The 20,266-nt window shown below is 44.9% G+C and overlaps 1 protein-coding gene across 2 annotated transcripts in view; it reads right to left on the bottom strand.

Annotated features, from left to right (window-relative positions):
* Positions 1-7,457: 7,457 nt before the first annotated feature.
* The window catches only part of LOC137436563 (uncharacterized), a 59,454-nt gene continuing 46,645 nt past the window's right edge, over positions 7,458-20,266 (bottom strand). For both annotated transcript variants that reach the window (XM_068130449.2, XM_068130451.2), the window contains exon 3: positions 7,458-10,063. In XM_068130449.2, coding sequence (XP_067986550.2) covers positions 8,625-10,063 — 1,439 coding nt within the window. In that variant the 3' untranslated portion in view covers positions 7,458-8,624. The remainder of the gene's footprint in view (positions 10,064-20,266) is intronic.

Consider the following 20,266-nt stretch of genomic DNA (forward strand, 5'->3'; position numbering starts at 1 on the left):
GCACTCGAACTAAACTTGACAAAAATAACAGGTAGAAAATATATATATTTACTCCCGCCAGGGAGTAATGCATTCGATCGTGTCCGTCCGTGTGTGTGTGTGTGTGCGTGCGTGCGTGCGTGTGTTTGTGAACAAGATATCTGGAAAAGTTCTGAACGGATTTGGATGAAAGTTGGTGAGATGATTGCCCTTGGGATAAGGAAGAATTTATTAGTTTTCGGTGAAGCTCAGGATATTATTCCGGATCCTGGAATTTTTTTTTCTGTTTTCCTTTAAAAACCATTTTCTCTGCAATAATTGGAGCGATTGAGAGCAAATTTTCACCATAGGAGTGACTCGGTCTGTAGAATATTTTATGGTAATTATGACGTCACAGGTCACGTGGTTCGGCCGCCATATTGTTTTGAGTGAAAAACACTAAAATCCTATTTTCTCCAAAACGCCTGAACAGATCGAGGCCAAACCTTGCAGGCAGAATCGCATGCCCATGACGAACAAAATGGTCAGCGAGCATGACGTCATGCATCACATGGTTTCAGAGTTATGACGTTTTTAAGCACAAACATTTTAAACCTAGCTCCTCCCTCATTTGTGATCCAATCGAGGGGAAACTTCACAGATCTGTTCGGCACATCAGTCTACTAAAATATCCTTTTGGAATTTGTGATAGGTCACGTGGTTTGGCAGACATCGTTAATTAAACGCAAATAAATAAATAAAATGGATATCTCTTGAACCACTTCATTGATCGCCATGAATCTTCATACTGTAGTAGAAGTCATGAAGAGTAACAAGTTTGCAAAATTTGAAGATCATTGGATGTACGGTCTGGAAGCTAGAAGTTGTTATTGCGTGAAGAAGATGAGTCATCGACTGTGGACGATTAATAATTATTTATCACATGTACAGACTTGCAGGCATCGTTTGACACAATCTCCCGGGTTAATTTGAACCTTAAATAAAATTATAATTCCAGATTTGTCAATGGCTGAGGTATATTAACAAATGAATAAAACAGATTTGGCAAAATTCCAACTTTTTAAAAAAAAGATCACGTATTCACCCAGGGTTGAGGGGCTGAAGAAGAAGAAACTTCGCATGGGCTTCCCAGACCAAATAAATAATTCTGGTTCTGGCTCTGCGATTTTCAGGTTTATTACTCCCGCAAGGGAGTAATGCATTTGATCGTGTCCGTCCGTGTGTGTGTGTGTTCGTATGTTCATGTGTTTGTGTGTTTGTGAACAAGATATCTGGAAAAGTTCTGAACGTATTTGGATGAAAGTTGGTGGGATGATTGCCCTTGGGATAAGGAAGAATTGAGTAGTTTTTGGTGAAGCTCAGGATATTATTCCGGATCCAGGAATTTTTTTTGGGAAAGATTCTTTCTGTTTTACTGCATTAAAACTTTTATTCTTATTCTTAAATGATGTTTTTCTCCTCCAATTTCGAGATATATCAAAATTAATTCTCTGACAGTTAGGGCCTACTTTCTTTTTCATTTATTGTTTTGGGGAGAATTCCCGGTGTGTACCCTGGTTAGAATAGGTACACCGTATCCCTGCGTGTCGTAAGAGGCGACTAAGAGGGTTGGCGTCAGGAAAGGCATCCGGCCATAAAAACATTGCCTCAAAAAGAGAACCATGACAATTACAACTAGAACGGGCACTCGGTAGAGCGCATACCTTCGCCGCAGCTACTGTTCTGTACTTGGTAAAAATACGATTTTGACCTTTTCGTGACCTTGACCTTGACCTTTGACCCGATTGCTCCCAAAATCTAATCAAATGTGTCCCGTATAATAACCAATCATCCCACCAAATTTCATGCAATTCGGTTGAATACTTTTTGAGTTATGCGAATAACATACACACACACACACACAGACATACAAATAAATACACAGCGATCAAAACATAACCTTCCGCTTTTGCGAAGGTAACTACATATGGGCAGGGTACAGCCCGAAGTGGAGATCGGTTTCTGAGGTTTGGGACATGGAATGTAGGGACAATGACACGGAGACCAGGAGAAGTGGTGGAAGTATTGATGAGAAGAAGAGTGGACATATGTTGTGTGCAAGAGACGAGATGGAAGGGAAGTGGTGTGAGAATGGTGAAGGGTAGGCAGGGACAGAAATACAAGTTTGTGTGGAAAGGGTGTCCCGAGGGCGTGAATGGTGTTGGTGTCCTGTTTTCGGAGGAGTTTGTAGACAGTGTGGTGAGTGTGACTAGAGTGAGTGATAGGTTGATGATGGTGAAAATGATGATTGGAAAGCTCTTGGTGAACGTCATCTCGGGATATGCTCCACAGGTTGGTCGGAGCGATGAGGAGAAGGACAAGTTCTGGTGTGCGATAGAGAAGCTGATGGAAAACGTGAAAGATGAGGAAGTTGTTGTGGTAGGAGGAGACCTGAATGGACATGTGGGAAGGAGTATGGACGGTTTTGAGGGAGTTCATGGAGGTTACGGATATGGTATGAGAAATGGAGAAGGTGAAAGGATTTTGGAGTTTGCTGATGGAGCTGATGTGTTGATTTGTAATACTCAGTTCCAGAAAGAGGATAATAAGCTTGTTACATACACGTCAGGTGGGTCGACGACAACCGTTGACTACCTGATGGTGCGTAGGCAAGATAGGGGGCACTTCCGGGACACAAAGGTGATCCCGGGGGAGGAGGCTGTTTCACAGCACCACTTGGTTGTCTGCGACATAAGGGTGAAAGGTGCGAGGAGAGCTCGGTGGGTGAAGTACCAACGAGAATGAAGGTGTGGAGGTTGAAAGAGGTGACAGTGAGGGAGGCATTAAAAGAGAGGCTGAGTAGGGTAGAGGATGATGTGGTTGAGCTTGAAAGTGGTTGGATGTCAATGAAAGATAGTCTGTTGGGAGCCGTGGGTGAGGTATGTGGATGGACAAAAGGACCACCGAGGCACTCGGAAACATGGTGGTGGGATGAGGAAGTTGGAAAGAGGATTGCCGAGAACAGGAAGAAGTTCAAGCAGTGGCAGAAGGCGAAGGGTACGGGAGCAGAAAAAAGCAGAGCATGAAAGTTATAAGGTAGCCAAGAAGGCTGCAGAGAAAGAGGTAGCAAAGGCGCAGGAGGCATGTAGGAAAATGTTCGGAGAAAGCTTGGATTCGGAAGAGGGTCAGAGAGCGGTATTCAGGATTGCAAAGCAGATAGCGAAAGAGAGGTGTGATGTGGTGGGGGTGAGTTGCTTGGACAAATCGTTGTGGACCCAGATGGAATTAAAGGAAGATGGAAAAGATACATGGAAATGCTGTTGAATACAGAGAATGAATGGGATGGCAACATAGAGAGTAACCCAGTTTTAGGACCGGCAGAGAAGATAACTGAGAAGGAAGTTGAGGAAACGTTAAAAGCAATGAAGAGTAGAAAAGCGGGAGGGCCGACGGGAGTTGTGGGAGATATGTTGAAGGCAGCAGGAAGTTGGGGTGTGAAGAGAATGACAGATCTGTAATCTGGTGGTGAAAGAAGGCCGCGTTCCAGTGGATTGGGAACAGAGTACCCTCGTCGCTCTATACAAGGGGAAAGGTGACCCTCTGGAGTGTGGCTCGTACCGAACGATAAAGTTATTGGAGCATGGAATGAAGGTATTGGAAAGGGTGTTGGAGAGGAGGATAAGGAAGAAGGTGAAGATCGACGAAATGCTGTTTGGATTTATGCCAGGAAGAGGAACGACAGACGTGCTCTTTATTGTGATGCAGTTGCAGGAGAAGTACATGGAGAAGAGGAAGAAGTTGTTTCTTGGGTTTGTTGATCTGGAGAAAGCATTCGATAGGGTTCCACGCGAAGTATTGACATGGGCATTGAGGAAGTTAGGAGTGGAGGAATGGTTGATCAGAGTAGTGATGGCAATGTACAAAAGAGCGCGCACAGCTATAAGGACGAAGGACGGGAACAGTGGTGAGTTTGAGGTGAAGGTGGGAGTGCATCAGGGGTCGGTACTAAGTCCACTACTATTTGTAGCTGTGATGGAGGTGCTGGCTCAGAATGTAAAGGAGGGTTTACCGTGGGAGTTGTTGTATGCAGATGATTTGGTGTTGATCGCGTAAAGTATGGATGGACTGAAGGAAAAGATGAACAAGTGGAAGGAATGTATGGAGACAAAAGGTCTGACGGTGAATATAGGAAAGACGAAGGTGATGGCAAGTGGTAAAGCATGTGGTGAGGTGGAAAGAACTGGGAATTGGTCGTGTGCTGTGTGCAGGAAGGGTGTCGGAGTGAACTCCATTCAATGTACAATGTGCGCTGAGTGGGTTCATCAAAAATGTAGTGGTCTGAGAGGGTCATTCACCAGTGTGGCAGCTACATTCAAGTGTAAGGTGTGCACAGAGGGAGCTGCAGATGGAGGAAATGTTGAGTTGGATCTTGGAGACGGCGTGAAGCTGGAATGTGTGAAAACATTTTGCTACCTCGGAGACATGCTGAATGGAGAAGGTGGATCAAACTCGGCAACGGTTGCAAGAGTGAGATGTGCATGGAAGAAGTTTCGGGAACTGAGTGGCGTGCTGATGAGGAGGGGAGTGTCGTTGAAGCTGAAGGGAAAGGTGTATGCTGCATGTGTGAGAATTGTTATGATTTATGGGAGCGAGACATGGGTAATGAACGTAGAGCAGCAACGAAGGCTGGAAAGAGTGGAATTGAGAATGGTTTGGTGGATGTGCAGAGTATCGTTGAGAGAGAGGAAGACAAATGATGAATTGCGAAAGATGATGGGAATAGAGCCTGTGATTTGATGCTGTGAAGAGGAACAGGTTGAGATGGTTTGGTCATGTGTTGAGGAAGGATGAAAGTGACTGGTTGAGAAGAGTGATGGAAATGAATGTAGAAGGAAGTAGAGGACGGGGAAGACCGAGAAAGACTTGGCTAAAGATGGTGGAAGAAGAAATGCGGGCAAGGGGGTTAACAAGGAGAGATGCAGAAAATAGGGCAAAATGGAGAAGATTGTCATGGGGACCGCAAGGCTAACCCCCGCTCTAGCAGGGAAAATGGCCTGAAAATGCATGTTGTTGTTGTTGTTGTTTTGGGGAGAGGGGACGTTAAACAAAACGTATTATTCCAACTAAACCCACGGCGGGAGTATGCGCTCTACTGAGTGGCGTTCTGGTTGTACATTTTATTAATTTGTGTTGTCAATATTCTCGTATTAGATTAACTAGCAATGGTACCCGCCCTATGGGCGGGGCTTCAATTGGGAGGCCCAAATGAAAAGGCAAAATATCAGAAATTGAAGGCTTTTTTTATTTTAAACGATTTATATAAACATCCGTTAAATCATATCACACACAAATCATCAAAATCTAAACAGTATTTGTAGAATTTCAATAAAAGATATATCACTATTCATATCGGTAAAAATTATTCCATCGTGTTTGGAAAAATTGGAAAATTGGAACAATTGGAAATTGGAAAAAAAAATTGGAAAAACAATTGGAATAATTTACTCCAGGGGGTCCCAGGATTCCCCACCCAAAATTTCGTTGCGATCGGTTCAGCCATTTTTGCGATACCTGGGAACGGACAGACAGACATTTGGTGAATTATAGTAAGATGAACAGGATTAAATAATTAAATTGATACATATGGGAAAATTACATGCCCAGACCAGGAATCGAACCCAGATCCTCTGGAAAACCGTACCAGTGCTCTGCCATCTGAGCTTTATAAGAGAAGACATGGATTTGTCCCCCCATTGGTGGAAGACCCTCTCGTATTCAGGCCGTTGCTGCTCCGATGGTTGGCAGCGAGTGCCCCAGAAGCATTGATGGAAAGAGTGGCAATCATGTGTGGGAAAATTGCATGCTCAGTCAGGGTCGCCCAGAGAGCTCAGATGGCAGAGCACTGGTACGGTTTTCCAAAGGACCTGGGTTCAATTCCTGGTCTGGGAATATAATTTTCCCACATATATCAATTTAATATTCTCATAATAAACGCTTGTTGATGATTAAAAGCTCAAATGGTACCAAAAAAAGTTATGGCATGGACAGACGCATGCACACACGGTTACAAAAGGTTGCTTCCCGCTATGTGGGGGGAAGGAAGAAATGCGGTGGGGTGAAGAGGGGCGGTGGACTAATAAATGCGGCCGGTCAAGCTTTTATAAAGTACAACAAATTTATTGGGGCCGAATTTACGAAAGGCGTTTTACCGAGCGTCTTGCTAACATGCGCCTAACCCTTAAACGGTGACAAAAACATTGTGTTACGTGCACAGGTAATCACCCGTCTAGATAGCAATTTATGAAGGGAGACAAACAGACAATTACTTGTGTGCACCTAATGCCAAAACAGCCCATTAGTTGTGTGTGTGTGTCGAAGTTATGATTCAATGCATTTTAAACATTTTGTTCAGCACAACATATGAGGTTATACCTACCCAATTCACCTGAATGGCTCCACATTGCCCTTGCGTAGGTCAATTGTTACCTCCGCCACCAAAGGTGGATGGAGGTTATGTTTTCACCCCTGTCTGTTTGTCTGTCCGTTTGTCTGTGAACAAAATATCTCAAAAAGTTGTGGACGGATTTGGACGAAACTTGTTGGACAGGTTGTGTGTGTGACAAGGAAGAATCGATTCAATTTTGGAGGTTCAGATCTAGATCCGGCCTACCAGTGGGATACAAAACGTAAACTGTTCAGCCTGGCGGAGGTATGCGCTCGACCGAGTACCGTTCCAGTCAGTTTGTATGTTCCAACGACGGCAATGCATGGGGAAAGAAGAAGAGGGGACAATTTCATTGGAGAAGCAAATGGGTTTAAGCGAAGCAATCCAGGTTCACCAAGGAACAATCCAATACAGGAGAAGGGACATGGGCACAAATAAGTCAAAGCAACTTGCATAGGTAGGTATTTCAAAAAGGATGGTGGGATCTCTTCCAGGAACCTCCGATAACTCTGGAGGAGGATGAATACTCAGGCAAAGGCACTGGTCGTGAGAAGAAACTCGACATGCAATAAACAGGAGGTGGAGAGGCTGCGGTCGGTGAGAACTGGACGAATAAATTGTTGCGATACTTTCTATCATAGCTGAAGACTTAGATCAAGTTCATAATGATGTGGATGATGATGCTCCAGCAGCAGCTGGTAATCAGGTGTCTAACTCTTAAACGCCTTTCGTAAATCCGGCCCAGTGTTTCAGAATATTCAAATATCGTTGAGAAGAACTGCAAGTTGGTGAATGTGGCACAGACTTGCATGTATGAAGACATAAATGTACACAGGTAATAAAAATGGGTGTTGTTTTTTTTTTACAGCTCTGGTACAAACAGAACAACTGTTTCCTCCTGTACCATCACATCAGTGCACTTGACGGGTTTCTAGATCGAGCCATCAGCTGAAAGTGATGAGCATCAAAGCAATAAATGCCCACTTGGTCTCGTTTTTTTACTGTAGGCCTACCTGGGAAGTATTGTACATAAAGTCAATGGAAGACACTGGACGAGGAGCACTCTTGTTTATAAAGTTATGCAACTACATCAAACATTATAGACTTGTTGAATCTTCCTGTGGAGTCACCATTTATGAAATCTCAAATGGTTACTATTGTGATTTATATTGACCAGGATAATGAACTTAAAGTGTGCCCCACACATGGATTGTGGGAAATTTGTCTGCGGGTCAGAGGCCAAAGAGCTTTCTCTTTGAGAATGCTGATAATGTGGATTATTAGAGTCTACAGATGAGTACAGGAAGATGAGACATAATTTAAAGCTCCACAGTTGTTCGCGGCAGGTTTATTTGGACCGGATTCCCTGAGGAATCTTAGCCTGGTCCCAGACACTGGCAGGCAACTAGTTTCCACATCCACTCGATTTTATAGCACTCCACAGCAAATTTGGGAAAAAGGGAGCACCACCAATCCATCTCATCCTCTCTTGAATACTGCACCATCATTCATTAGAGTAACATATCTCAGTCGGTGGCTCAATTTTGTCATTCACACCGTTGTGGCTTTTCTTATAAAGTGTTAAGATTACAGAAACACAAAAAACAGGTACATTGGAGTAAAAATTGCACTGTCGTGGTGGTTTCAGCAAGATTATTCCAGCGAAAAATAGATAAAGGATCAGCAACAGTAAGAAAAAGCATCTATAGATACAATAAATGAAGAGCTGAATCGATATAACAATATAGGTTAACTTTACAAATAATCAAGCCTGGACATGAGGAATGTACAAGATGGATTAAAACAAACGCATTCAACAAAATAATTCATTCCTTCGTTTTCAGCAGGTGCCTGTTTCTGCTGCCCCCTGTAGGTTGAAGCAGGAATTCGTAATTGGTCCTGACGATGACTCATTTAGTCTTCGCGAATGACACCGCCATGGAATTGACGTCCACCAACTACTGTTAGCTGATAGGAATGCCAAGCTTTAAAGTCCATTGGATGGACGACACACTCAATGATGCAATGTCCATCTGATGCAATGCCCTGCCTGCAGAGCACCGATCCGATAGTTTGTATTTGGTCCGAGACGTGAACCCAGGCTAGATTGACGATAGGCAAGTGCTCTACTTCCGCACCATCCCGTCGGTCTGCTACTCGTAAACAATGTTGAGGGGTGGAGATGCAAAAGGCCTCAAGCCTGGTCCATAGACAATGGTTGTTACATCTTAAACAGCCCTAACTTTTTCAGTGCTTCAATATGGTCTTTGTTAGAAGTATTCTGAGGTCTCATTTGCACACGATTTGGAACTCTTTGCCCCCGTGATTCTATGGCTGAACCTTCTTGGACATGGCCAAAAGGACGAGTTGGTGTGTCTGCTCTATTCTGACTAGATATGGGGACCACGACAGATGGAGTCGTCCTTTGAAAACAATGAGGATTGCCAGAGGAAGTTAAAGAAGAGTTGGGATTTTGCACATGGGAACTGGAAAAACAATTACGAGGTGAAGTGGAAGTTTGAATATGATGACTGGGGAAAGAAGAATGTGTTGCAGTCGAGGTTTGAAGATGAGGGCTGGAAAGAGGGGCTGTCGTTGAAGTGGAGGATCGAGCACGGGGAAGGGAAAATAAAGGACGTGATGAATCGGTGGTAGAAAATGAAGCAGTATGCGGTGGAGGAGCTGGAAATTTTGGCATGGCAAAACTAATCTCTGTTGCAGAGGAAGAATTCCTGTTTCTTAGCACATTCAAATTGGTCTGCAGAAGTTCAATTTTTAAAGAATCATGATGGTATTTCCCATTTTGAGACTGACCAGGTTGGGTATTAAGATGATCGACTCCAAAATTTCTGGGAAGGGAAAAGCTCTGGGCAGGAGCAAGGTCTTGGGCCAAGCCCCTCTCACCCAATGATGCACGAGGCAACTGGAAGTACTTGTCCTGAGATCCATTTAACATTTGTGATTGTGGAAAATTTGCCGGGATGCGTGGTTGTGAAGAGGTTTTGGATGGCGGCCTTATGTTGGACGATGGTGACGTAATAATGTCATTGTTTTTCTGGAGCCCAACTGATGAACTAGCAGAGATCAAAGGAAGATCCTGTGTTACACTAGTGCTTTGGATAGTTGAGGTCACCTTCGAGCCAAACTTCGAACTGGGCTTTTGATAAAAATGCATATCATTTATGTGTTCCCCATGAATTTTTCTTGGAATCGGTTTGTCTTTGTTTGACAGATTATCAAGGTTTTTGGTATGATATTCAGCAGTCGTTTTCAGTTCATCAACTGTGTGCAAACCATCTGGCTTGTGGAATCCAGTTTGCAAGCTCTTAAGCTTTTGACTAATACTGGCCTGATATTCTTGCGCTGGCCTGCTTGGAGGAATTTCGACCATGCTTTTAGGTCTCGGCGTAATCCGGGGCTTCGGATACGTTGGTGGCCCCTGCCTAAGTCTCGTCAATGAAGGCTCTGATACTAGTTCTGTTGCAGGTTTGTTGAACTTCAGTTTCCTTTCCAATTCTTGGGTTTTTTCAATTGTATGACTTGTCGCTCCCACCTGCAACTCCTGAATGTCCGTGAGCTGTGGCTTCTTAAGAGGTGAGTTCACATGATGTCTGGAATCAGTTGAATGGGGTTTTGTTGAATTTCCAGTTGGAAAAATACCTGGAAGAAAGAAAGAAAAGTTGTCATTCATAAAGTTAGTTTTACTTTGCAAGAGCTTTTTGTAATAATTTTTGATAACGAAATATAAACTATTGTACAAGGCGTCTTAATACTAACAAATATTGCCAACAATAAAGTGTTTAACACATAGCTTGCAATTCAATCTACTTTGAGATCTTCTCCATTGAGATAGTATCCTGGCTATCGGCATAGTATCCTGGCTATCGACATAGTATCCTGGCTATCGGCATAGTATCCTGGCTATCGGCATAGTATCCTGGCTATCGGCATAGTATCCTGGCTATCGGCATAGTATCCTGGCTATCGGCATAGTATCCTGGCTATCGGCATAGTATCCTGGCTATCGGCATAGTATCCTGGCTATCGGCATAGTATCCTGGCTATCGGCATAGTATCCTGGCTATCGGCATAGTATCCTGGCTATCGGCATAGTATCCTGGCTATCGGCATAGTATCCTGGCTATCGGCATAGTATCCTGGCTATCGGCATAGTATCCTGGCTATCGACATAGTATCCTGGCTATCGGCATAGTATCCTGGCTATCGGCATAGTATCCTGGCTATCGGCATAGTATCCTGGCTATCGACATAGTATCCTGCCTATCGACATCGTATCCTGGCTATCGACGTAGTATCCTGGCTATCGGCGTAGTATCCTGGCTATCGACGTAGTATCCTGGCTATGGGCGTAGTATCCTGGCTATGGGCGTAGTATCCTGGCTATGGGCGTAGTATCCTGGCTATCGACGTAGTATCCTGGCTATCGACGTAGTATCCTGGCTATCGACGTAGTATCCTGGCTATCGACGTAGTATCCTGGCTATCGACGTAGTATCCTGGCTATCGACGTAGTATCCTGGCTATCGACGTAGTATCCTGGCTATCGACGTAGTATCCTGGCTATCGACGTAGTATCCTGGCTTTCGACGTAGTATCCTGGCTATCGACGTAGTATCCTGGCTATCGACGTAGTATCCTGGCTATCGACGTAGTATCCTGGCTATCGACGTAGTATCCTGGCTATCGACGTAGTATCCTGGCTATCGACGTAGTATCCTGGCTATCGACGTAGTATCCTGGCTATCGACGTAGTATCCTGGCTATCGACGTAGTATCCTGGCTATCGACGTAGTATCCTGGCTATCGACGTAGTATCCTGGCTATCGACGTAGTATCCTGGCTATCGACGTAGTATCCTGGCTATCGACGTAGTATCCTGGCTATCGACGTTGTATCCTGGCTATCGACGTGGTATCCTGGCTATCGACGTGGTATCCTGGCTATCGACGTGGTATCCTGGCTATCGACGTGGTATCCTGGCTATCGACGTGGTATCCTGGCTATCGACGTGGTATCCTGGCTATCGACGTGGTATCCTGGCTATCGACGTGGTATCCTGGCTATCGACGTGGTATCCTGGCTATCGACGTGGTATCCTGGCTATCGACGTGGTATCCTGGCTATCGACGTGGTATCCTGGCTATCGGCGTGGTATCCTGGCTATCGGCGTGGTATCCTGGCTATCGGCGTGGTATCCTGGCTATCGGCGTGGTATCCTGGCTATCGGCGTGGTATCCTGGCTATCGACGTGGTATCCTGGCTATCGACGTGGTATCCTGGCTATCGGCGTGGTATCCTGGCTATCGGCGTGGTATCCTGGCTATCGGCATGGTATCCTGGCTATCGGCATGGTATCCTGGCTATCGGCATGGTATCCTGGCTATCGGCATGGTATCCTGGCTATCGGCATGGTATCCTGGCTATCGGCATGGTATCCTGGCTATCGGCATGGTATCCTGGCTATCGGCATGGTATCCTGGCTATCGGCATGGTATCCTGGCTATCGGCATGGTATCCTGGCTATCGGCATGGTATCCTGGCTATCGGCATGGTATCCTGGCTATCGGCATGGTATCCTGGCTATCGGCATGGTATCCTGGCTATCGGCATGGTATCCTGGCTATCGGCATGGTATCCTGGCTATCGGCATGGTATCCTGGCTATCGGCATGGTATCCTGGCTATCGGCATGGTATCCTGGCTATCGGCATGGTATCCTGGCTATCGGCATGGTATCCTGGCTATCGGCATGGTATCCTGGCTATCGGCATGGTATCCTGGCTATCGGCATGGTATCCCTGGCTATCGGCATGGTATCCTGGCTATCGGCATGGTATCCTGGCTATCGGCATGGTATCCTGGCTATCGGCATGGTATCCTGGCTATCGACATAGTATCCTGGCTATCGACATCGTATCCTGGCTATCGACATCGTATCCTGGCTATCGACATCGTATCCTGGCTATCGACATCGTATCCTGGCTATCGACATAGTATCCTGGCTATCGACATAGTATCCTGGCTATCGACATAGTATCCTGGCTATCGACATAGTATCCTGGCTATCGACATAGTATCCTGGCTATCGACAAAGTATCCTGGCTATCGACAAAGTATCCTGGCTATCGACATAGTATCCTGGCTATCGACATAGTATCCTGGCTATCGACATAGTATCCTGGCTATCGACATAGTATCCTGGCTATAGACATAGTATCCTGGCTATCGACATAGTATCCTGGCTATCGACATAGTATCCTGGCTATCGACATAGTATCCTGGCTATCGACATAGTATCCTGGCTATCGACATAGTATCCTGGCTATCGACATAGTATCCTGGCTATCGACATAGTATCCTGGCTATCGACATAGTATCCTGGCTATCGACATAGTATCCTGGCTATCGACATAGTATCCTGGCTATCGACATAGTATCCTGGCTATCGACATAGTATCCTGGCTATCGACATAGTATCCTGGCTATCGACATAGTATCCTGGCTATCGACATAGTATCCTGGCTATCGACATAGTATCCTGGCTATCGACATAGTATCCTGGCTATCGACATAGTATCCTGGCTATCGACATAGTATCCTGGCTATCGACATAGTATCCTGGCTATCGACATAGTATCCTGGCTATCGACATAGTATCCTGGCTATCGACATAGTATCCTGGCTATCGACATAGTATCCTGGCTATCGACATAGTATCCTGGCTATCGACATAGTATCCTGGCTATCGACATAGTATCCTGGCTATCGACATAGTATCCTGGCTATCGACATAGTATCCTGGCTATCGACATAGTATCCTGGCTATCGACATAGTATCCTGGCTATCGACATAGTATCCTGGCTATCGACATAGTATCCTGGCTATCGACATAGTATCCTGGCTATCGACATAGTATCCTGGCTATCGACATAGTATCCTGGCTATCGACATAGTATCCTGGCTATCGACATAGTATCCTGGCTATCGACATAGTATCCTGGCTATCGACATAGTATCCTGGCTATCGACATTGTATCCTGGCTATCGACATTGTATCCTGGCTATCGACATTGTATCCTGGCTATCGACATTGTATCCTGGCTATCGACATTGTATCCTGGCTATCGACATTGTATCCTGGCTATCGACATTGTATCCTGGCTATCGACATTGTATCCTGGCTATCGACATTGTATCCTGGCTATCGACATTGTATCCTGGCTATCGACATTGTATCCTGGCTATCGACATTGTATCCTGGCTATCGACATTGTATCCTGGCTATCGACATTGTATCCTGGCTATCGACATTGTATCCTGGCTATCGACATTGTATCCTGGCTATCGACATTGTATCCTGGCTATCGACATTGTATCCTGGCTATCGACATTGTATCCTGGCTATCGACATTGTATCCTGGCTATCGACATGGTATCCTGGCTATCGACATGGTATCCTGGCTATCGGCATAGTATCCTGGCTATCGGCATAGTATCCTGGCTATCGGCATAGTATCCTGGCTATCGGCATAGTATCCTGGCTATCGGCATAGTATCCTGGCTATCGGCATAGTATCCTGGCTATCGGCATAGTATCCTGGCTATCGGCATAGTATCCTGGCTATCGGCATAGTATCCCGGCTATCGGCATAGTATCCTGGCTATCGGCATAGTATCCTGGCTATCGGCATAGTATCCTGGCTATCGGCATAGTATCCTGGCTATCGGCATAGTATCCTGGCTATCGGCATAGTATCCTGGCTATCGGCATAGTATCCTGGCTATCGGCATAGTATCCTGGCTATCGGCATAGTATCCTGGCTATCGGCATAGTATCCTGGCTATCGGCATAGTATCCTGGCTATCGGCATAGTATCCTGGCTATCGACATCGTATCCTGGCTATCGACATCGTATCCTGGCTATCGACATCGTATCCTGGCTATCGACATCGTATCCTGGCTATCGACATCGTATCCTGGCTATCGACATGGTATCCCCTCTATCGACATGGTATCCCCTCTATCGACATGGTATCCTGGCTATCGACATAGTATCCTGGCTATCGACATAGTATCCTGGCTATCGGCATAGTATCCTGGCTATCGACATAGTATCCTGGCTATCGACATAGTATCCTGGCTATCGACATAGTATCCTGGCTATCGACATAGTATCCTGGCTATCGACATAGTATCCTGGCTATCGACATAGTATCCTGGCTATCGACATAGTATCCTGGCTATCGACATAGTATCCTGGCTATCGACATAGTATCCTGGCTATCGACATAGTATCCTGGCTATCGACATAGTATCCTGGCTATCGGCATAGTATCCTGGCTATCGGCATAGTATCCTGGCTATCGGCATAGTATCCTGGCTATCGGCATAGTATCCTGGCTATCGGCATAGTATCCTGGCTATCGGCATAGTATCCTGGCTATCGGCATAGTATCCTGGCTATCGGCATAGTATCCTGGCTATCGACATAGTATCCTGACTATCGACATAGTATCCTGGCTATCGACAGGTTGTAAGCCTTCGGAAATTTCCACGAGACCATTGTTTAGCCCCTGAATGGGATCGGCAAAAAAGAGACTTCGAAAGGCCTACTCAACACTCCGTACTTTGCAGCAAAATATTTTGGCTACATCCATTTTCACCGGCAACCCAATACATTGTCACCTTTTACAATAAACGTACAACATAAATGTGAACTAAAGGGGGGAAAAAAAATCATTTCTTTGGCAACTGATAAATAAATTAGGCCTCTAGCTCCTACCTGTCAGTAGTAGGATAATCCTACAGGTCGCACAAGATCTGCCAGCCACCCTCTGATGGTTAAACTGCCGAAATCTCGGCTCTCTGCTCACCTTCACTCTTTCATTCCTCTTTTCTCCCGCCTCTGGAACAAACTCCCTCTCTCCCTTCAATCCCACTCCTCCCTCCAGGTCTTTAAAACAGCTGTTCACCACCATCTCTTATCTTCCCCCATCCAAAACCTTGATCTTTTCTACCCCCGCTAATTCACCCCAGATCCACCTTGTTTGAAATTCCAACTTCTTTCCTGGAAGTCCTGGCAGTGTCCATATGTTTTATACCTCTCCCACCCCCCCCCCCCCCTTCCCATGCCCCCATCCAAAGCCCTCTCCTTCTCACAGATCTCTCGATGTCTCCATGTCTCTCGGTCCCTGCTCTCAAATGTTGTGTTTGTGTCCTTCCCCCTCTCTCCCCATCTTGTCAACCGCTCCCGATGTTATATGTTTTATGTGTCGGTTTGTCTTTCTGTGTGATTAATGTTCGCTCTTTCACGAGCCTCGATCTTGTATACAAAAAAAAAGAAAAAAAAGTAGTAGGCCTAAGTACAAGTGTACCGCCATACAGACAAGTGAGCAACAAATGGGTGAAGAATGCAACACGTCGAAAACGTCTACTCTTTTAACATCGTCAATTAGTTGTCAATTTACTTTCACCAAACCAAGAAGAGTTCCATTCCATACCAGAGGTGATGAGACCATTCCGCATTCCATACCAGCGGTGATGAGACCATTCCATACCAGAGGTGATGAGACCATTCCATGTGCCGGGACCATTCCATACCAGAGGTGATGGGACCATTCCATACCAGAGGTGACGAGACCAATCCATGTAATGAAACCATTCCATACCAGAGGCGACGAGACCATTCCATTTGACGAGACCATTCCATACCAGAGGTGACGAGACCATTCCATGTGACGAGACCATTCCATACCAGAGGTGACGAGACCATTCCATGTGACGAGACCATTCCATACTAGAGGTGACAAGACCATTCCATGTGACGAGACCATTCCATACTAGAGGTGACGAGACCATTCCATGTGACGAGACCATTCCATGTGACGAGACCATTCCATACCAGAGGCGACGAGACCATTCCACGTGACGAGACCATTCCATACCAGAGGCGACGAGACCATTCCATACCAGAGGCGACGAGACCATTCCACGTGACGAGACCATTCCATACCAGAGATGATGAGACCATTCCATACTCGAGGTGACGAGACCATTCCATGTGACGAAACCATTCCATACCAGAGATGATGAGACCATTCCATACCAGAGGCGACGAGACCATTCCATACCAGAGATGACGAGACCATTCCATACCAGAGATGACGAGACCATTCCATACCAGAGATGACGAGACCATTCCATACCAGAGATGACGAGACCATTCCATACCAGAGGTGACGACACCATTCCATACCAGAGGTGACGAAACCATTCCATACCAGAGGTGACGACACCATTCCATGTGACGAGACCATTCCATACCAGAGGTAACGAGACCATTCCATGTGACGAGACCATTCCATACCAGGGGTGACGAGACCATTCCATACCAGAGGCGACGAGACCATTCCATACCAGAGGTGACGAGACCATTCCATAACAGAGGTGACGAGACCATTCCATACCAGAGGTGACGAGACCATTCCATACCAGAAGTGATGAGACCATTCCATACAAGAGGTGGCAAGACCATTCCATGTGACGAGACCATTCCATGTGAAGAGACCTTTCCATACCATCGGTGACAAAACCATTCCATACCTTCGGTGACAAGACCATTCCATACCAGAGGTGATGAGACCATTCCATACCAGAGGTGACAAGACCATTCCATGTGACGAGACCATTCCATACCAGATGTGACGAGACCATTCCAAGTGATCAGGCAAGTGAACATTAATTAATAGCTCACCTGGAACGAAGTTCAGGGGAGCTTATGCAATGGCACGTCGTCCGTCCGTCTGTCTGTCAGTCCGTCAGTCCGTCCATCTGTCCGTGAACACTTGCAACTTCTCTGAAACCGCTGATGGGATTGTGACCAAATTTGGCACAAATGATATTTGTTGTGGTGTTGTGACTAAAGTTTGTTCATGGCATTAAAAAAAAATCGGCGTCTAAGGGGGTCTACCGGGGGTCAAAGTGGGTCCAGGTTTGACCCCCTAAAATAGGTGTTTGCTTTTTTTCTCAGAAACTACACATGCAATTTCGATTAAACTTGACCACAACCTTCATCACCCGTGATGTACCAAAGTTTGTTCACGGCAGAAGAAAAATTGGGGTCTGAGGAGATATACGGAGTTGGCGGATGGGGGGGGGGGGGGTGGAGGGAAGGTTTGCCCCCCAAAATAGATATTTTTTCTTTGTTTGTTTAAAGTCTTATGATTATGTTAGTATGATTCCACATGCTGCCCTGTCTTCTAGCATTCCATTAAAATTGGTTTAAATACCGTCAGTCAGTGCAGTATACTGTTTATTCTATCAGGTGAGCACCAGGGGTATTGCCTCTGTTTTGTATAGGGAGTCGAGGCTCATGGAGGGGCTCCACTAACTGATACAGTCACGTGAAAAAGTAAGTACACCGCATGTAAAGTTTTGACTTTTTCAACATATTTCAACATACAGCTATTTGATCTTCATTTCAGCAATATTGAGAGATAAAGGTGATATAATATAACAAATATCATGAAACATTTACATTTTGTAGTCCATTGTATAATTTAAATAAACATAAATGCAAATTTCGCATGTGGAAAAAGTAAGTACACCCCTACATTTATCACTACTTCAAATACCTAAAATTAGAATCAGGTGCACCAGCTCAGACTCATGAAAAAAAAAAAAAAAAAAAAAAAAAGGTGCACCAGCTCAGGTGCAAATGTTTAGAACATCGTCAGAGAGGATCTTGGAGGAACCTGTCTTATTTAAACCTCAGACATTTAGTTTGGTTTACTCTTTGTTGTTGAAGTGTGCGGCGTCACCATGCCTAGATCAAAAGAGCTCTCTGAGGCCTTCAGAAAGAAGGTTATAGATGCCTACGGGTCTGGGAAGGGATTTAAAAAGCTCTCCAAACAATTTGAAATCAATCATTCGACTGTCCGGAAGATCATCTACAAGTGGAGAAGATTCCAAACAACTGCCAACTTGTTCAGGCCAGGCCGCCCCAGTAAGTTCAGCCCGAGAGCAGACTGCAAGATGTTGAAATAAGTATCTAAGAACCCCAGAATGTCATCATGGGACCTACACGTAGCTCTTGCCACGGTTGATGTCAAAGTGCACGAGTCTACCATTAGAAAGAGACTGCACAAATTTGATCTACAGGGGAGGTGTGCCAGGAGGAAACCTTTGCTGTCCAGAAAGAACATCAGGGCAAGACTAAAGTTTGCCAATGAACACCTCGGCAAAGACCAGCACTTCTGGAACAATGTGCTCTGGACAGATGAGTCAAAGGTAGAGCTATTTGGCCACAGTACCAGAAGACATGTTTGGCGAAAACCAAAGACAGCATTTGACCACAAGAACCTGATACCAACTGTAAAGCATGGTGGTGGAAATATTATGGTTTGGGGCAGCTTTGCTGCATCAGGGCCTGGGCAGCTCACAATCATAGAATCCACTATGAATTCTTCATTGCACCAGAGGGTGCTTGAGGATAATGTGAGGCCATCTGTCGGAAAGTTGAAGCTCAACCGAAGGTGGACCTTGCAACATGACAATGACCCTAAACATACCAGTAAATCCACCAAGGAATGGCTGAAAAGGAAGAAATGGAGGGTTCTGGAATGGCCAAGTCAAAGCCCGGATCTAAATCCCATCGAGTTGTTTTGGGGGATTTGAAACGAGCTGTGCATGCAAGAAACCCCTCAACTATCACACAGCTGAAATAATTCTGCATGGAGGAGTGGGCAAAAATTTCTCCCAGTCGATGTCAGAGACTGGTAGACAGTTATAAAAAACGCCTACTTGAGGTTGTTTCTGCCAAAGGGGGCAATACCACCTATTAGAGCCAAGGGTGTACTTACTTTTTCCACATGCGAAATTTGTATTTATGTTTATTTAAATTATACAATGGACTACAAAATGTAAATGTTTCATGATATTTGTTATATTATATCACCTTTCTCTATCAATATTGTTGAAATGAAGATCAAATAGCTGTATGTTGAAATATGTTGAAAAAGTCAAAACTTTACATGGGGTGTACTTACTTTTTCACGTGACTGTATATGATGCAATTATTGATTCTCTGATAATAATACTGGTACTGTATATGTATATATTACTTATAATAATAATTTTGTTGCTTCCTTTGCAATTACATTTAATGGTTGTTAGGTGGATTACAACTTGCTTTACTTTATGTTGAGGTTTAACCAGTCTGGTTCTGAAACTGTTTAATTACCTTGCCTACCGAAGGTGGAAGAGGTTATGTTTCGACCCCTGTCTGTCTTTCCTTTTGTTTGTCTGTGAGTATGATACATCAAAAAGTTGTGGACGGATTCAGACGAAAATTCGTGGACAGATTGGGTGTGTTTGACAAGGACGGAATTATTATATTTTGGTGAAGTTCCGGATCTGAGATTTTAAAAAATGATTGTTTTTAAAATGTAAAAAAAAATTTTTTCAATTGTCACCATTGAGAGATGGGGCCAAAACGACATATAGCACAATATTTCAAAAAGTTGTGGACAGATTCCGACAAAATTTGGTCGATGGGTTGGGTAGATGACAAGAACAAGCCGATTAGATTTTGATTCTGGCCTGGATACTGGAATACTGGATACTGGATACTGGATACTGGATTCTGGCCTGGATACATATCCGGCCCACCAGTGGGATACAAAACGTAAACTGCTCAGCCTGGCGGAGGTAAGCGTTCTACCAAGTACCGTACCGCTCAAGTTATCCTGTCCCCTGCACAGCAGGAGATGGGGTATTGAAATCACTTGTGTGTGTGTGTGTGTGTGTGTGTGTGTGTGTGTCTGTGTGTGTGTGTGTGTGTC

Source organism: Myxine glutinosa, chromosome 11 (assembly GCF_964187855.1).
Source record: "Myxine glutinosa chromosome 11, kmMyxGlut1.1, whole genome shotgun sequence".
Taxonomy (NCBI): Eukaryota; Metazoa; Chordata; class Myxini; order Myxiniformes; family Myxinidae; genus Myxine; species Myxine glutinosa.